Raw genomic sequence first — 18,988 nt, forward strand, 5'->3', positions numbered from 1 at the left:
CACTGTGACTTAACACCACAAACAAAACACTAATTCTCATACACACACTCACACATGGATTAAGCTAGACATTTGGTCAGCAATTTCCATTAGACTGTTTTAATTATTAACCCAACCTACCTAGGCCAAAACATTAATCCTATTCAACCACTGTTACTTTAATGTTGCTCAGAGGGAAGATCACTTTGAATCTTGTGGACTGTGCTGAATTTTATCCCATATAAAACTCTATTGCATGTATAGTGGACTCCAACCAGGTCTAGTCAAAATGTGGCATTATACAGGGTGTCTTTTGGGATGCAGGCTGGTCTGAAAAGGGAAGTAGTCATGTGAAGTTTTTTTGCTACGCCTACACCACTTACTTGGTTTGACTACCTACACTACTGACTTGGTCTGACTACCTACACTACTGACTTGGTTTGACTACCCACACTACTGACTTGGTCTGACTACCCACACTACTGACTTGGTCTGACTACCCACACTACTGACTTGGTTTGACTACCCACACTACTGACTTGGTCTGACTACCCACACTACTGACTTGGTCTGACTACCTACACTACTGACTTGGTTTGACTACCCACACTACTGACTTGGTTTGACTACCCACACTACTGACTTGGTCTGACTATCTACACTACTGACTTAACTACGTTCTGGGCCTACAGTGAGTTTACAATGGCCTACTTGTTTTACCCAGGAGGAAATTTATTTAATCAATTAAATTGTATGCCTTATCCAATTCCTATCCCTAAACGTAAGGTGAAAATGACCTGCCAAAAAAACCTTTTTTTTCTCTCATGGTTTTACTATCCTTGTGGGGACTCACAATCACACACACACACACACACACACACACACACACACACACACACACACACACACAGTGACACTGGAGATCCCCCTAACATTTCTCACTCTCCCTGTTCTCTTTCCTCTGCAGTAACAGCTACTGCTAAGAATGTTTAGCTAGTGGACAGGAAATCTTGCAAGAAAAAAAAAAAAAAGTCTGCTGGCAGACCACAGCTTGTGTCATGACCTATAAATAAACCCAGAGCCTTACACAATGACACGTCAGTCCTGTTAGGAGGCTTCCACCCTGTGTCTGCCTCTGAACTGGCAGCCTGTGCACACGAGTAATAAATCTCCACTAATCTTACATGTTATTGTCACCGCTGTTTGTTGCCTATTTTATTCTTTTTTATTTTGCATTCTTGGGTAAGAATCTGTGAGTTAGGATCTGGTTTGGTCAGCCTGGTGTTTCCTATGCATGTGACTTTTCAATCTAATTGCAAACATGAGCAAAACGTTTTATCGGTAACCATTTATAAATTTTCCAAGTGAATGTAACCATGAAAAGGCCAACATACTGGTTTTCTTTCAGGTCAGAACTATTGGTAAAAGGTGTGTCAAACCATTTCCACTGAGGGCCGAGTGTCTGCAGGTTTTTGGTTTTTCTAATAAATTGGTTCCCAGTTCAGGCCTAAACATGTGAGGGTAGAAACTAACCAATTAGTGACCTAATTAATTAAGAACAAGGTGGGATCGAAAACCAGCAAACGGGCCTCCATGGAACGGGTTTCACACCTCCGTTCAAGACCCTCGACTGCAATGTCACAATAGTAAGGAATGTGGTGGTTAAGGCACGTCTCTCAGAGGGCCAGACGTAAGGTGCATCATTTAATGTCGGTAGGCTGTGACGGTTCTTACACTCCGTTAACATTAACGCAGAATAAAATTGGATGCAATCTCTCAAACCAATTCAAAAGAGGAAGAAAATACAGATACTGTAGATGAAGAGATAATAAACAGAGGTTTTGAGACACCGACGGTCATCATCATGCTTGTGTGGTGTTCTGTACCTTGCTGCACTCATCACAAGAAAGCACAAAAAGGAGTGACATTTCAAAAACGATAATTACGATGTCAACACAACAGTGGCCAAATATCGAAACATCCGCGTCTGCGGTCGGCATTTTCGCCCAGATGATTATAAGAGGGATATGCGTTCTGAATTGATGAACAGTTCAGCCAGTTCAAATCGTTTTCCGGGGAAAGATCCGGATCGTTCCAAAAGGTTGCAGTCTTTGGTCGTCTTCTATGAACCTCCTGTTTGAGATCTCCCCAGAGTGGCACAATGATATTAAGGTCAGGAGACAGTGATGGGAACTCCAGAACCTTCACCTTTTTCTGCTGTAACCACTGGATGGTCAACTTGGCCTTGTGCTTAGGGTCATTGTCGTGCTGTAAAGTCCATGCGCAGCTTTTGTGCAGAAGAATGCAAATAGTCTGGCAGTATTTTCTGATAACATGCTGCATTCATCTTGCCATACATTTTCACAAGATTCCCTGTGCCTTTAGAGCTCACACACCCCCAAAACATCAGTGAGCCACCACCATGCTTCACAGTGGGGATAGTATTCTGTTCACTATAGGCCTTGTTGACCCCTCTCCAAACAGTGCTTATGGTTGTGACCATGAAGCTCTATTTTAGTCTCGTCAGTCCAAATTACAGTGTGCGAGAAGCTGTGAGGTGTTGTCGGGCATATTGTAATCAGGCTTTTTTGTGGCATTGGCACAGTAAAGGCTTCTTTCTGGCAACTCGACCATGCAGCTCATTTTTGTTCAAGTATCGTCATATTGTGCTCCTTGAAACAACCACAGCGTCTTTTTCCAGAGCAGTTTGTATTTCTCCTGAGGTTACCTGTGGATTTTCTTTCTATCCCAAACAATTCTTCTGGCAGTTTTGGCTGACATTTTTCTTGGTCTACCTGACCTTGGCTTGGTATCAAGTTCCCAGAATGTTCCACTTCTTTATAAGTGATTGAACAGTATTGACTGGCATTTGCAAGGCTTTTCATATCTTTTTATATCCTTTTCCATCTATATAAAATGCCATTACGTTTTAGCGCAGATTTCTTGACAGTTCTTTTCTGCTCCCCATGGCTCAGTATGTATTCTGCTCAGTGCATCCACGTGAGAGTTAACAAACTCATTGACTATTTATAAACAGACACTTATTGCAATTTAAAAAGCCACAGGTGTGGGAAATTCACCTTTAATTGCCATTTTCACCTGTGTGTGTCACCTTGTGTGTCTGTAACAAGGCCACACATTCAAGGGAATGTAAACTTATGCTCAGGGCCATTTGGGTGATTTCTGTTATCATTATGATTTAAAAAGGAGCCAAACAACTATGTGATAATAAATGGCCTCATATGGTCACTATACTTAAATAAAAGACAGTTTTTTGCATGATCAGTCATATTTTCAAGATCAATGCCAAAATATCCCAATTTCTGCCAGGGTATGCAAACTTATGCACACAACTGTAGACAGATAGATATCACCTCACCTGGCTCTTCCTCTGGCTCCTCCTCTTTCTGGACAGGGAACTGCAGGTGTGTAACTAGACCCATGTTGGGGCTGTAGTACGCCTCCACCAGGTCAGCTAGCACCGAGAAGAACCAGCAGTTTTTTTCCCTCATCCACAAAGGTCGGTAATTCCACATCAGCCATATGCCATTGCCAGACTGTGAATGTAGTGAAAGTCGGCACCACCCCAAAACCCTATGCAGAAGATACTCAAATATATATGGCTCTCCAACTGTAAGACTAATGATCAATAGACTCACTGTCACTTTAGAGTGCATAAATGCCTGGATGAACCAAAATTGTCTAAAATTAAACCAAGATAAAACAGAGATTATTGTGTTTGGCAACAGAAATACGAGAACCAGTATTAGTAAAGAGCTGGATTCTCAGGCCCTAAAACTAGGGACCAAGTGCATAATCTAAGTGTTCTGACAGACTCCGATCTCATGTTCACCAGTCATATCAAAGCGGTCTCCAAAACAGCATTCTAGCATCTTAAAAATATAGCCAGAATGAAGGGCTTGGTGTCCCAAAAAGACCAAGAGAAGCTTATCCATGCTTTTATCTCTAGAAGGGTTTACTACTTTAATGGCCTCTTAACTGGACTCCCCAAAAATACTGTAAAACAGCTGCAGCTCATTCAGAATGCTGCTACTAGAATTTTAACCAGGACCAAGAGAACAGAGCATGTCGCTCTGGTTCTTGTGATTAGAGTCCACCTTGTTATTTCAGGTGGTTAGATTCCCCCCTGTTTTATATAAATAAACGTGCTTGCTTGCTCAGCTGCTAAGGCAGTGTGCAATGAACGTGACATATTTGTTTATTCATTTTCACGAAATTTTCAAACTTACATCATTGTGGGGTAATGTGCTTAGATTCATGGCAAAAAAAAAAAACATTTTATTAATTGTAAATTAAGTCTATAGCACAACATAATGTGGAGAAAGTGAAGGGGTCTGAACATTCCGAAGGCCGCTGTATGTTACCAATTTGCATTATGTTTAGTCTGCCATTGTTTAGTTTGCCATTGTTTGGATGGGCTTGAGGAGGAGAGGGTTTAAATGCAGGTTTTAATTTGAAAACAGAAGCCGGGTGCAGCCTCTGTAGACCAATAGAAATTAGGCATGGTAGTCTCCTTTGTATGCCCACAAAATTATTTAGTTATAACAGATGTTGTGGAAAAATTATTCCACAATGATTCCACTCATTTTCTGATATCAAATGTAAAATTTGTCTCCCCTTTAATTAATGTTCATTGCAAAACCTTTGCTCATTTTCTCACTTTAGATGTGTAAAGACCTCACCAAGTTCAGTGATAACAGCAAGTCTGTCCAGGAATCGTGCAGCGCCTCTCATTAGTTTCCACTGTTGCATGATGTCACATCCTCTTGTTAGTCCTCACTGCTGCATGATGTCACATCCTTTTCTCCTGCCAGGTCCTCCCGTTGGTCCTCACCACTTAATTATGTCACATCCTATTGTCCGGCCAACTGCTGCAGGATGGAGAATTAGATGTTTTGCTAGACTCATGAATATCTATATATCCAATTTACCCCACTCCAATATAAAGTGCTTGTTCTTAAAGTTGCTGGGAATTGTCCTATTTATATTACACTGGTAAGTCTCGCTTCGCTTCTTCAATCTCAGCCTCTCTGAGTTTCATGCCCTCTCCCTGCTTCCTTCTCACATTGAATTTACTAGATCCAAGGTCCCTGTTAAAAGCATTTATAAGTTGTAGGGGAAATGACCCCCCATTTACTTTTCAGTTGAAACGCACAAGAGATGTTGGATATGATCCTTCCAAAATGCTACACAGGTCACCTCAAGTGTTTTCATTGCCGTTAATGCACTTAAAGCCCAGTGGTAAGTGACCATTGTCTTCTGGGATTCATCCTTCAAACATCCACACTTATCGTTATCTGAGAATGTTTACGCTGCAGTCTTTTTCTGGGTTTGATGGCAACAATGGTTTTGATGTTAAAATCACAGGTGTTGAGTTGAGTACACATCGCAAAGACACCTCAACGCCGTTTGCGTTTGAAGAGCTTAACTCAAGTAGTCCACTGGGGGCATCAGCTCAGCTCTCCGGTGTCTCTGGGAAGCTCTTGACAGGCCCACCGTATGCTTCACCCTGTCCTGCCCTGTTCCCATCACCTACCACAGTGTCGGCTGGAAATTCTTTGGTGAGTACAACATCAACGCTCATATCCTTTGCCCCGTGAAGTACAATTTTGCTTGTGAAACGTATCGAAATAACTTGAATGCAATTATATTAAGTGGTATTCCTGTCAATGTGGCATCACATCGTGGCATCACATCGAGGCGTCAGTCTGTGTTGCTCAGCGTGTTCCATCGTGCAGGCGGTGCTGCCTCTACAGAATCACGGTGATCACATGCTGTGTGGCATGGAGGATGACAGCGACGCCACCGCCGAGACGGCCGTCTGTCTGAGTGACGAGTCTGAGGATGAAGGTAACCCTGTCGAGGAGGGAGATGATGAAGGGGACGACGAGGACGACGAGAAAGCAGAGCACCAGAGTTCGGGCCTGTGGGCGCCGCCCAAGGAGGTTGTTTCCACAGACTATTTATTCTAACGACGGCCTAAGTGCCCGCCGCGGTTGGCGAACTGCACGCCCTCTGTCCAGACTGTGCCATATTCGGCACCATTAGCGAGGGGAAACCTCACGCGTGTGAGCCCAAGGCTAGGCCGTACTGCTGCATCGACTGCGGCCGGCGCTACAAGACCGTGCCGGCTATAGAAAGGCGCCGGCGCGTCTACCAGAGGGACCCCGTCTACCCCTGGAAGTACTGCCTCAAGCCGTGCTGGACCAGATCCAAATGACAAAATATAGTGTGATCCGGAGTGTGCCATTTGAGGAGTTGTCATCTGTCACTCCACTCCCCCTTGATTTATGATTTTCATTTATGATTTCTCAGGACACCTGAGGGCTATTCCAGAAAGCTGGATTAAAAAGCTCAAGGAGGGCCGGTTCTAGGCATAAGCAACATACACGGTGGCTTAGAACCTGGACCACTGGTGAAGCCCAGACTGTTAGGGGAGTTGCTTATACCTTCCAAAAGGCTTGAGTCGCCACTGAGCACGCTAGTTTTCGACTCCAAAAACATAGCATATAGCCTGATCAGGAACCATAGAAACGAATTATCTTGAACCCAAACTACTAGGTAAAATGTTTCTTATCCAGTCCAAGTGAATGAAACACGGAGCTTATCCACCAATCAAATTTTATTCCATCACTATGGCCTGTCGTCCCAGAAAATCTCATTGACAAAAGAGCCTGTATTATGCGCCGCGATTTACAAATTATTTGACTCCTTTAGATTTTATTTTCCACAGATAGACATTTATCTGGCAAACTCGACCTGTCCAATGTAACCCATATAAACTGTGCTTTTCATGACAACACCTATAGCATAATCCCAAGGGAACAAAACGATCCTGGAAGCAGATAAAAACGAAATATATGGACGCTATTTTTAGAGAAAGGTTTGTTCAAACCAGGGGCGTCAGTTTGTGTTGAAAAGTGGTGGGGACAAAAGATCAGATGAAAAAAACAGCAGGACGGGAAAAATATTGAATAACGGCGCCGCGCATCAAAATAGGGCATAGCGTAGGCCAGTCAAAAACACGAAAATACTCAGCATAAAAAATGACCGTTATGGTCGCATATATGGGATTTTTACTTCTGTGCCCGAGAGTACGGTCCCACATTGTATTATGAATGACGTCGCTTAACTGCCAGATTCAAACAGTGCTTTCGCACGTGGGCTGGCCAGAGTCGGACGCGCTCAGCGCTGTCATATATCACAGCTATGCAGTGTTTTCAACCTCATAATGTTTATTTTAGGTTTCAGACATTTCAATACACATAAGCACGAGTAAAATAATACATTTGGAGTTTGTCAAATACACACTGATGGCTGTGGAAGCAGCAATTACAATCTATTCAAATATAATTTGCCGAAGTGTTATTCATATCAGACAAACATAGGTGGAAGTAACTATTAAGTTTACTCTGTTCTTCTCACAGTTCACCGGCCACTTTCTTGTATGTATTTCGGGAGAAACTGATGAATTACGTGCTCTAAATCCGACTGACAGGACAACATTGCGGCACCCATCTCACGTTATAGATCAAGATTATTTATGAAGGTTTTTAAAAGACCAAACACACTCACTTCCATGTATTTGAGAATCGGAATATCAGATAGTTGATGATATGGTAAGCAAGTTTGTGAATATTTTGAATTAAAAAAAAAGCGGTTTGAACAGGAAGGGCTACAGCACCTGGTCAAGCTGGAGAAAGTCCTACTCTCTGGTCAAGTTGATGATGTGGTTGACCTGTATCCAGAGCTGCAGTTCCAGTCCCTAAAGATGCAGCTGGCCATGTTCACTGCCAATTACACCTACAAAACCTGCTCAGAAGTGACAGAAATCATGAGGAACATGGTTCCTGAGGTCCATGGTCTCTTCAGTCAAGTTGAGGCACTTCTGCGTTTGTTGCTCGTTGTTCCTGCCTCATCTGCTGAAGCAACAGTGTGGCTGTTTGTCATGTTCACAGAGAGAGAATGTATAACTTGGACAAGAAGAAACTGTGTCAAGAATTTGCTCAAGTTACTGATCGGCCCATGCATGTTTTTGGGTAATTTTAGAATCACTAATAGTTTATTTTGTTTAAGTTACTTTTTTTGGACAATGTACATTGTTTCTTTCTGTATCTAAACTGCATTGCATGTTTTATTTTGTGCAAATAAACCTTTAACATTTATTGGTTTGCTTTTTGATTTTTCAGAACATTTTAACCAAATGCTTTCAAAAAGTGGTGGGGACAAAATCAGCCATTTCAAAAAGTGGTGGGGACATGTCCCCAGCGCCCCCGTGTAAATGACACCTATGGTTCAAACCTACTAAAATATTGTCCTGTTTTGACACCAAGACGTTGGTCGCGTTTGCTGTCCTCATCATGATAAACTTTTTAAATGTTGCGTGCAAGAGGTCGAAACAACATCTGCGCTTTACTTAACCTAATGATTTAAACGACAATCATCCATTCTAGAACCAAAAACTTCCTGTCATCTGGTTAAGAGAAGCCGGATATGTTCAGGGAATCTTGCATTTTTTGGGAATATCCCTCTACTTGAGATAGGAGCTTGAGATAGGAACTTGAGTGAATTAACTCAACTGAAAAGAAGAGTAGAACCAGAAAGCACCACTGCCTTTGTATTGTCCGTAATGTTGGTTTACGGCTAGGGTTGCCACCTTCAGTGTGGAAAAATAAGGGACACCTTGCCAGCGGCCCCAAACCCGATTAAATATTCTATGTTGATAAGTGACATGGAAATCAAAAGCCTGTCCAAAACGTTTGTTCTAGCGCCTGCACATATACCTGTTTTGAGGCAAATATAAATCCATCTGCCTCGACTGTAAAGCACTTTGGGTCAACTCCCGTTGTTTATAAATGTGCTATATAAATAACAGTGACTTGACTTTCCACCAAGTGGGATATTGGTTAAATTTCTCTCACACATACACACACAGCTCGTGGGTCCGGAAGGTCGTATCTTCTGCTTAAAGAACTGTCAACTGCGTCTGAGTCTCCGTAACCAGGGCAACGATGACGTTGAGTGACAGACAACTCGCCTGTCATTCTGATTTAATACTTCTCCTGCTATGTTTTATTAAACTCTTTTGGTTTTATTATTTCTCGTGTCAATCCAAGCTTATGAAAACGGAAAGTAGGGTGTGCACGAAAAAACGGGACAAATCGCGTCCCGTATTTATTCTGTAAGGGACAGTGCATTTTATTTTTCAATACGGGACGATCCCGTATTATACGGGACGGGTTACAACACTAGTTACAGTGGCGGATATTTTCTTCCAGAAATATCAGGTTTGTATTAATTCAAGTGTACGGCTTTGACAATCGCAGCCAGGATAAATTATCAGGCCCAGGGATCTTGAATGACTTCTACACTGTGCCAATATAAGGTAAAACAAATCACAAAATACTGTATCTACCAGTTTATTAATTTAAGATGCAAACATAAAGCTACATAAATATGACATTTTATGTCAGAGCAGTTGATTAAAGCGCACAGAATGTGATCACTGCTCTTAGAATCTTATGCCCAAAAAACTCCCCTAATGCGAAACAAAGTTGTAATATATCAGAGAACACATTCAGCTTATAATGCATCAAATAGAAACAAATATAACAAAGAGACTTATAAACTAAATTACAATCACATACATTTGAAAACAGACAGCTTACTTCATTGTCAAACAATGCAGAGTGTTTAGCTAGATGGCAAGATATTTAGCCTCTATCTACTTTTGAAATGACACATTTTTGGTATACGATGAAAAATATGTTTATTAGCCAACATTATTGGAAGGCCTTTAATTTGGGAGATAAGATTGTGATATAATTATAGACATTAAATGAATATACTTGTCTGAAGCATAATAGGAATTATTCAAAATAGTTATTTTAAGATTGAGAAGACCCGGAAACAAGGTCTACTAACAATAATGGTCAAAGCCATACTGAGGAGCTAAAAGGTTTTTTGTGTTCTTGTGAAATATTGGACAGAATAACAACAAAATTGTTACCCATCGATTCTCATCTCTACTTCCAGTTGATTATAAGTTGATATAAGTAATTAATTGAAATTGGAAATACGAAGACATCAGTTGGAAGCCGTCTCCCAGGTGACTCATCAGCCTGAGTTTACATTACGTGAGAGAAAATAAGACAGACTTATCTTGGTTGCCATAATAATTTCCACAGAGTTTTAATTCATACTGTTCGAAGAGTACCACGCAGGATTGTCGCAGTCAATCGCAGGAAAAAATAGAGCAATATGCGTGCGCACGTCACAGAAACTTGATAACAGTTCCAAATTGCCTTCACACTTGCAAACCCTAGGAGGTGCTTGTTCGAACCGTGGCTCAAACTACCTCGGAAGGTGGCGTCTCGAACAATATATCTGCAAGTTTACAAAACGAAACACAAATAATTTAGTAATCAGAGACGTTTACCTAATTGGCTGATTAGAAAAAAGTCATACATTTCCATTTAATGAAATACATTGTCTATGAGGAAAAATAATAATAGTTCCTGCCTTAGAAGTTCATGGTTCAGAATCTCAATAAAGCATGTCCCGTTTGCTGAAAACAAGTTCCAATTTCTAAGAAACCGCAAACGCATTCGTTTTTCTGAACTTAAATTTCCCTCAGAACTCTGACTTGGCGCTGATTGAGCTTTCGTGGGTTCCCTTCAGCTCCACTCCACTGGTGGCACCAGATCCCCCAGCCTTGTCCCGGCAAAACAGCCTCTTCACCGTGCCTCGGAACTTCTCCGCTCCAAACAGGTAGACCAGAGGGTCCAGGGCGCCGTTAAGACAGGTGAGGGAGGAGGTGAAACGGTTGGCGAGGGAGAGACCCCGTCTGGTCTGGCAGGAGACGTCAGGGTGAGCGTACCCCAGGATGAAGGTGGCTCTGGAGGCGTGGTACGGCAAGAAGCACACCACATAGATCAGCATGACCAGCCCAATGGTCCGCAGGGCGCGCAGTTTGAGCTGCGGCTCCAGCCGGGAGCCCCTCCTTAGGCTGTGGATGATGAGCAGGTAGCAGGACAGAGTGGAGAGGAACGGCGGGGTGAAGGCGACGGCTAGAGAGATGAGGGCCTTCCGAGAGGCCTTTTCCCGGTACAGCTGCAGGCACACAGTCATCCCCTCCACCTTCGCAGTCTGCCGAGTGACCAGCAGGGGCGCCATTGAGATGACGACCAAAGCCCACAGCAGCAAGCTGACGATGTGGGCAGTGCGGGCGCGGCGTACTTTCAACGACCTGACAGCGTGTACCACGGCGAGGTAGCGGTCCCCCGCCACGCACGCCAGGAAGTACAGACTGGCGTACATGTTGACATAGAACAGGAACCCGGCCAGGCGGCACGGAACCTCGCCGAACGGCCAGTGGCCGCCGGTCAGGTGGTAGGTGGCCCGGAGCGGCAGAATGATGACGTAGGACAGGTCAGCCACGGCCAGGTGAAGCAGGAAGACGTTGGCCGGGGAGGACGTGCCGCGCTGCCGGGAGAACACCCACAGGGCTAGGGCATTGCCTAGATTTTCAGAGAGAGAGAGAGAGAGAGTGGTCTTCATTAGCGGATCTCAGCCTATCGTTACAATCATGATGGCAACACCTTTTTCCAAAATATGGACAGTCTTTTGGAGGTATGAACTACTGGGGCTCTTAGGAAGTTTTAACTACCGTACGTCTAAATCATAGCAAGTCTAAATTACAGTAGGTATAAATTACAGTAGGTCTAAACTACAGTAGTTCCAAATTACAGTGAAATTACATACTGTGTTAAGATGACGTTAGATTGAATTACATTCCGTATTATGATAACATTAAATGACATGCTGTATTAAGACAACATAATATTACATTTCATGTTGTATTAAAATAACATATTAAATGACATGCTGTATTATGATAACAACATTTAATGACATGCTGTATTATAATAACAGAACATTTAATGGCATGCTGTATTATAATAACTTAACATTTAATGACATGCTGTATTATAATAACATTTAATGACATGCTGTATTATGATAACATAACATTAAATTACATGCTGTTTTAAAATAACATTAAATGACTTGCTGTATTTATATGAGAACATTACCGTTGAGCGCCAGCAGGAAGACCAGTATGTAGTAACCTCCGAACACCATGTTCTCCACTGTGTTGTCCACAGGAGCACAGCTGTTTGTTGACGACAAGTTAAACAGGAGGGGTGTCATTGACTGGTTGTATGTGGTGGTAGTGGACTCCATCTTCATCTCTGGAGACAGAGAGAGAGAGAGAGAGAGAGAGGAAAGTGCGAGAAATAGAAAGATGAGGAGAGCAAAGACAAAGATAGGAAGAGAAAGAGGGGCACTGGAGAGAGATTGAGGAGATGCAGAGAAGTAGATAAGACAGATGTTAGAGAATACATTTAAATAGAGATGCAGAGAAGTAAATAGGACAGACGTTAGAAAACACACTTAAATAGTGATTTGAGAAGAAACTGTTGAGATTCAATACAAGGAAGGGCTGATTTATTTATATTTAATTCCATTGACAAAATCATATCAAATCTAATATATACAGCTAATAAAGGTTCCTCAGAATATGATCATATTCCAGGTTACAACAGTAAAGAGGAAAGTTACAAAAGATCTCAGAAACACTTCACCACAGCAGCTCTCTGACACGTTAGTGGCAATCTGTCAAACCGCAGTTCATAGTATTATAATTCACAGCAAGGGAGGAAGAAAGAGAGGGGAGAGACAGGAGGAGAGAGACAGAAGGAGATTCACCGTGATTAAGAGATGGACAGAGGAAGTGAGGAAAGTGAGCCTCACCCTTCCTGTCAGAGGCTGGACTGTCTCAGAGCTGAAGCCACACATTTTTGTCAAATGACTGCGAGAAATAATTTTGCATACTTGATATTTGCATATGAGTGCCTGGCATAAAGACCAACAAAATATATATTTCCACACTATACACTCACCTAAAGGATTATTAAGCCCACCATACTAATACTGTGTTTGACCCCCTTTCGCCTTCAGAACTGCCTTAATTCTACGTGGCATTGATTCAACAAGGTGCTGAAAGCATTCTTTAGAAATGTTGGCCCATATTGATAGGATAGCATCTTGCAGTTGATGGAGATTTGTGGGATGCACATCCAGGGCACGAAGCTCCCGTTCCACCACATCCCAAATATGCTCTATTGGGTTGAGATCTGGTGACTGGGGACCTATTCAGTACAGTGAACTCATTGTCATGTTCAAGAAACCAATTTGAAATGATTCGAGCTTTGTGACCTGGTGCATTATCCTGTTGGAAGTAGCCATCAGAGGATGGGTACATGGTGGTCATAAAGGGATGGACATGGTCAGAAACAATGCTCAGGTAGGCCGTGGCATTTAAACGATGCCCAATTGGCACTAAGGGGCCTAAAGTGTGCCAAGAAAACATCCCCCACACCATTACACCACCACCACCAGCCTGCACAGTGGTAACAAGGCATGATGGATCCATGTTCTCATTCTGTTTACGCCAAATTCTGACTCTACCATCTGAATGTCTCAACAGAAATCGAGACTCATCAGACCAGGCAACATTCTTCCAGTCTTCAACTGTCCAATTTTGGTGAGCATGTGCAAATTGTAGCCTCTTTTTCCTATTTGTAGTGGAGATGAGTGGTACCCGGTGGGGTCTTCTGCTGTTGTAGCCCATCCGCCTCAAGGTTGTGCGTGTTGTGGCTTCACAAATGCTTTGCTGCATACCTCGGTTGTAACGAGTGGTTATTTCATTCAAAGTTGCTCTTCTAATCAGCTTGAATCAGTCGGCCCATTCTCCTCTGACCTTTAGCATCAACAAGGCATTTTCGCCCACAGGACTGCCGATTACTGGATGTTTTTCCCTTTTCACACCATTCTTTGTAAACCCTAGAAATGGTTGTGCGTGAAAATCCCAGTAACTGAGCAGATTGTAAAATACTCAGACCGGCCCGTCTGTCACCAACAACCATGCCACGCTCAAAATTGCTTAAATCACCTTTCTTTCCCATTCTGACATTCAGTTTGGAGTTCAGGAGATTGTCTTGACCAGGATCACACCCCTGAATGCATTAAAGCAACTGCCATGTGATTGGTTGATTAGATAATTGCACTAATGAGAAATTGAACAGGTGTTCCTAATAATCCTTTAGGGGAGTGTATGGTCGGCTTAACAGTACTAAATTGTGAACATTATGACATCACCCTTTTGTGCAATAGCTGTAAGAGCTGTTTAAAAACACAGAGATTTCAGCCTGTGTGTGTGGGATTTAACTTTGGCTACCTTTGTGACGTTACAATGCTGACTATTAAAACAGAGCAAAGGCTGTGTATCGGAGTAATCTCATCAGCCATTCAGTGTGTGTGTATGCAAATAGGATTTATGTTCAACAACTAATAAAACACATAATGGACATGAAGAGATTATTTTTAAATATGCATAAAAGGACTGCTTTGTGACTTCAGTGGACTAATGGTCTGTAGTCTGCAAACGCTTCCCACTTGGCAATCCGGCCAGGCAAGATTTAAAATAGTGTTTTTCGGAGCCACACCCTGCTATCCCTCAGCAAGTCCTGGTCCGGCCCAGCTTTCCGATGTCACTTTATAATAGATTACCTGGTGGATCTTCCCCCTCAGATAGAACGGCCGAACTGAGCGCCAGGTGGTGTAGAAGTCGTGTTACTCTGGCCATAAGCACAGCCGTCCATCCAATAACATATGTTCTATGTGGCATTCTGGTCCCAACAGATGTAACTGTTGACTGGCTGGAGAGGAGGGTTAAGGACTTTTCTGAGTGGTTTCATGTAAGCCTCTTTCAAACGAGCACATTTAAATCTCTTCACCCTTTTTTGCAGTTTGTCCACAAGGTTATGTTATCTCCGACACAGAAATGCCCTGTACATTTCTATAGCCTCCTACACCTTTCCAGTGGCACACCTTTGGTGTCCCGTGATGCTCGACGGCCAAAAAACGGCCAAGACCAGGTCAGCTGTGAGCCGTTAGCCAAACAATAAGGCCAAAGATAAATATTCCCAGAGGCTACTAGAAAAACACCACAGAGATGCTTATTATTCCACAGATGTCGGGGAGTGTTTCAGTGGGAGGAAACAACACTTAGCAGAAGAACCAAACGATGAAAGACTTGTTCCAAGTAGTGTAACTGTGGATCTGGGCTTGTCCTGGAGACATTCCACACTCCCTTTGTCCAATTTATACTTTGAAAGCTCTCGAAGGCCAGCGGGCTTACCTCCCAAATGTCACCTAGTTAGTGCACTGCTTTTAAACAAGGGGCCCTGATCACGTGCAGGGCATTATTTAGGGGACAGGGTGTGATTTGGGAATCTCATAAGGACTCAGGCAGATGTGGCAGAATGGCGCTGGTCCATGTGCGTTCTTCATTTGCAGGGTGGAACAGTGTTAATGGAGTGCTGGGATTTGGAGAGAACAGCATTTCTCATGTAGCCTTCCGCCTCTTCAGCTTGAAGGAGCTTCTCATCTGAGACGGCCCAAATCTCCCCGGGTTCACAATGTAGTGTCCTGCTTTTCACCAGGGTCCTAATCCCAAATGTCGACCAGTTCCCCTCACATTGTGTTATTTTTAACTAGTGTTTTCATTTATTTCCATAGTGTGTTGTGACTTTGTTTACTTTACTTGTCCTTAAAATAGCACAAAGCCAGCTCAGTTCAGAAAGGCACGATCTAGAGACCAGGGCCATTTTGGACAGGCTCCAGGTTTCCAAAAGGAGGGGCAGCCGTCCTACTGGCAGTCAACAGACACAGACCTGGAGTAGTACCACGCTCCAGTAACAGTTACCATGTGAGTGTGTGTGTGTATTAGACAATCCACTAACCCTCCAGACCAGTGCGTTCATCGCACAAATCCCTCAGAAGATGCCTGTAAGTGGCCCCCAAAGCTTCCACCCCATTGATCTAATTTGTAAATCTATGGGAGCATTTAGTCGCACCAGCCAGGCAGTGGAGAGGATTGGTTAGCACAAAGTGGGAAAAGGGCAGTTTGTTTCTGGATCTGACAGGATCTGTGTCCCAAATGGTGTCCTATTTCCTACAGAGTGCACTACTTTTGACCAGAGCCCTATAACCAGCAGGTTCATTTGACGTGCTGCCTAGTATTCAGAGATCAGTCAAAGACATTATTTGAGGTAGGACACTATTTATATATATAAGTAACGTACTATATGCTCTGGTGTAAAGTAGTGCACCACATAGGGAATAATGCTGGTCAGAAGTAGTGTACTATATAGGGAATAATGCTGGTCAGATGTAGTGTACTATATAGGGAATAATGCTGGTCAGAAGTAGTGTACTATATAGGGAATAATGCTGGTCAGAAGTAGTGTACTATATAGGGAATAATGCTGGTCAGAAGTAGTGTACTATTTAGGGAATAATGCTGGTCAGAAGTAGTGTACTATTTAGGGAATAATGCTGGTCAGAAGTAGTGTACTATTTAGGGAATAATGCTGGTCAGAAGTAGTGTACTATATAGGGAATAATGCTGGTCAGAAGTAGTGTACTATATAGGGAATAATGCTGGTCAGAAGTAGTGTACTATATAGGGAATAATGCTGGTCAGAAGTAGTGTACTATATAGGGAATAATGCTGGTCAGAAGTAGTGTACTATATAGGGAATAATGCTGGTCAGAAGTAGTGTACTATTTAGGGAATAATGCTGGTCAGAAGTAGTGTACTATTTAGGGAATAATGCTGGTCAGAAGTAGTGTACTATTTAGGGAATAATGCAGGTCAGAAGTAGTGTACTATATAGGGAATAATGCTGGTCAGAAGTAGTGTACTATATAGGGAATAATGCTGGTCAGAAGTAGTGTATATATAAGATATTGGGCTCTTGTCTAAAGTAATGTGCTACCCAGGGAATACAGTGCCATTCATTGAGTGGGAATGGGACTGATGTGCTGCTATGCGAAGCTAAAACCTCTCTGGACATAATAGGCTTTCACTGTAAATCTGTCTTCTGTGAAGAGTTTCTCTCCTCAGGCAACCTAAAGGCTAAACTAAATGTACCTAATTATAAAGCTACAAAACACTGTGGCAAACTTCACATAATCTTCAAGAAACAACCTGAAGATTCCCAATGACCCACTCTCTGACTTTTGTACAATTATTCTGACAGAGGGTATGGTTAGGTTTAGGTTAGATTTAGGGTTAGGCTGGGCTTAGGGTTAGGTTAACCAGACGACACAAGCCATGATTACTGATACTTGTCTGGGTTTGTTACACTTCACCCCCATGGGACCTTGACAATTTCCTGGAGCCTTTCAGAACACAATAAGGCCACGAGATAAAATAAAAACGCTTCAAACACCTTATGAATGTCTTCCACGAAACCCTTTCTCTAAGACAGAGAGAACTAGATTAAGAATAGTCTAGTGGACTATGGGAGGGCAATGAGACTGGAACATAAAATGTAATGGAACCACGAAAAAACACCACTACATGGTACATGCTCTAATAAACCAGAGAGGGGTCAGACTCACCCACTCGGGCTGCCCGTCCAGTGGACAGCGGCGTGGCTGGCTGGTGGGTTGATGTGGGTCTGGCTGTCAACAGCTGGTCCGGGAGCAGCAGCACGGCGTGGCTGGCTGGTGGGTTGATGTGGGTCTGGCTGTCAACAGCTGGTCCTGGAGCAGCAGCACGGCGTGGCTGGCTGGTGGGTTGATGTGGGTCTGGCTGTCAACAGCTGATCCGGAAACAGCAGAACGGTGTGTCTGGGGAAGGGTTCAAGGCAAACCAGAGTGGTGGGGCTAGCCTACACAGGGCAGCTCTCCTCTTGGACCAAACAGAATCTCCTCAGAGGAGTTGTGCTCTGCACTCTGACAGGAGGCTCCTAACAGGAGGTTAGGAATGCTGTCCTATCAAACCTCCCCCCACTGTATCCCTTTTCTCCCTCCCTCGCTTTGTCCTACCACCACTCCCATCTCTGTTAGTCCCTCACTCTGCCCCTCCCTCCCTTTCTCTCCCCCTCCATCGCTCTCCCTTTTCTCTCTCCGTCTCTTTCTAGGAAGTTATTGGGCTTGAGACTCTGGCAGTTGTTTTGTTTCTTGACTAATTTGATAACAGAAACTCAGAGTCCCAACGGGGAGGCTTTTAATCTGACCCCTGGCCCCAAGCCATTCTTCCCGTCCTCTGCTCTGAGGACCACTTGTGTCCCTCAACAATAGGCCGAGTCAGGAGGAGCAGCGCTGTTCAGCGCTGAGAGAAAGAATGACGGGTCTCGGTTGCAATAAGTGGGCAACCATGGTAACCAATAACCCAGCTCTAGTGGTAAGGCATCCAATGAATACGTCCTGAATTTCACCCTATTCCATCTGTAGGTCACTACATTTGACCGGAGCATTGTGCTATTATAGTGTCTGCTTTGGACTGTGTAAGAAATCGGGCATCATCTGCGGTTCAAGCGATCTTCAGGAGGAATCCTCCCCACCCCCTCCTACTCCCCCCCCACCCCCTCCTACTCCCCCCCCACCCCACCCCCCCCCCATCCTACCAATAGGAGGAAGATAGACTGTGCTCTTAACTGAGCAGTTTATGACTAAAGCCTCAGAGATGATCTTTTGTGGGGATCCTCTGTCTGAAGTCATCAAGGAGGAATAGAGACGGAGATAGATGGAGAGATTGGGCCCCCTGTGGCCCCCCCGTGCACCCTGTATAGCGTGAGGGACGAGTCGAAAAAACAAGAGGGTGGGAGAGTAAAAGACGAGGAGAACAGGGGGGCTTTGATTGTCCGTTCCCTGATGCGCTGGGGGCATCTTCTATGGGGCACGGGAAAACCCAGAATAATCAGAGACACAGATGTGGAGGAGTGAGACTGGGGGGGGCAAATATTTCTTTCATAAACTGGCATGCCATCTGTGTGAGACACATCGTCCCTGTGAATTGATATGCTAATAGCCTTCTCTGTCCGCAACCCCCCCCCCCCCCCCTTTTTGA

The 18,988-nt window shown here is 43.6% G+C and overlaps 2 protein-coding genes across 4 annotated transcripts; one reads left to right on the forward strand and one right to left on the reverse strand.

Moving 5' to 3' along the window:
- The first annotated feature begins 4,992 nt into the window (after positions 1-4,992).
- Positions 4,993-7,565, forward strand: LOC109616030. Of its 2 annotated transcripts, XM_020048937.2 has the most exons (3): positions 4,993-5,241; positions 5,368-5,561; positions 5,739-7,565. In XM_020048937.2, exons 1-3 carry the CDS (start codon positions 5,040-5,042, stop codon positions 5,970-5,972), a joined length of 630 nt encoding a protein of 209 aa, XP_019904496.2. In that variant the 5' UTR covers positions 4,993-5,039; the 3' UTR covers positions 5,973-7,565. The 2 variants fall into 2 exon arrangements, with proteins under 2 accessions (XP_019904496.2, XP_019904497.2); XM_020048938.2 differs by having other exon boundaries at positions 4,993-5,561.
- Positions 7,566-9,406: 1,841 nt separating this feature from the next.
- Positions 9,407-17,937, reverse strand: gpr17 (G protein-coupled receptor 17). Of its 2 annotated transcripts, none has more exons than XM_010902953.4 (3): positions 17,536-17,937; positions 12,096-12,349; positions 9,407-11,519 (listed from the first exon to the last, which is right to left on the reverse strand). In XM_010902953.4, exons 2-3 carry the CDS (start codon positions 12,250-12,252, stop codon positions 10,633-10,635), a joined length of 1,044 nt encoding a protein of 347 aa, XP_010901255.2. In that variant the 5' UTR covers positions 12,253-12,349; positions 17,536-17,937; the 3' UTR covers positions 9,407-10,632. The 2 variants fall into 2 exon arrangements, with proteins under 2 accessions (XP_010901255.2, XP_010901254.2); XM_010902952.3 differs by having other exon boundaries at positions 12,096-12,254; positions 17,536-17,936.
- Positions 17,938-18,988: the final 1,051 nt, after the last annotated feature.

Source organism: Esox lucius, chromosome 8 (genome assembly GCF_011004845.1).
Source record: "Esox lucius isolate fEsoLuc1 chromosome 8, fEsoLuc1.pri, whole genome shotgun sequence".
In the NCBI taxonomy this organism is placed as follows: Eukaryota; Metazoa; Chordata; class Actinopteri; order Esociformes; family Esocidae; genus Esox; species Esox lucius.

What these genes read in the sequence shown, in the direction of transcription:
- LOC109616030 (XM_020048937.2), top strand. Translation starts at nt 5,040, where the DNA reads ATGCCCTCTCCCTGCTTCCTTCTCACATTGAATTTACTAGATCCAAGG. An exon ending in AATGCACTTAAAGCCCAGTG is followed by an intron (nt 5,242 to 5,367) that starts GTAAGTGACCAT and finishes TTAAAATCACAG; the next exon opens with GTGTTGAGTTGAGTACACAT. An exon ending in TGTCGGCTGGAAATTCTTTG is followed by an intron (nt 5,562 to 5,738) that starts GTGAGTACAACA and finishes TCCATCGTGCAG; the next exon opens with GCGGTGCTGCCTCTACAGAA.
- gpr17 (XM_010902953.4), bottom strand. Translation starts at nt 12,252, where the DNA reads ATGAAGATGGAGTCCACTACCACCACATACAACCAGTCAATGACACCC. An exon ending in CTTCCTGCTGGCGCTCAACG is followed by an intron (nt 11,520 to 12,095) that starts GTAATGTTCTCA and finishes CTGAAAATCTAG; the next exon opens with GCAATGCCCTAGCCCTGTGG.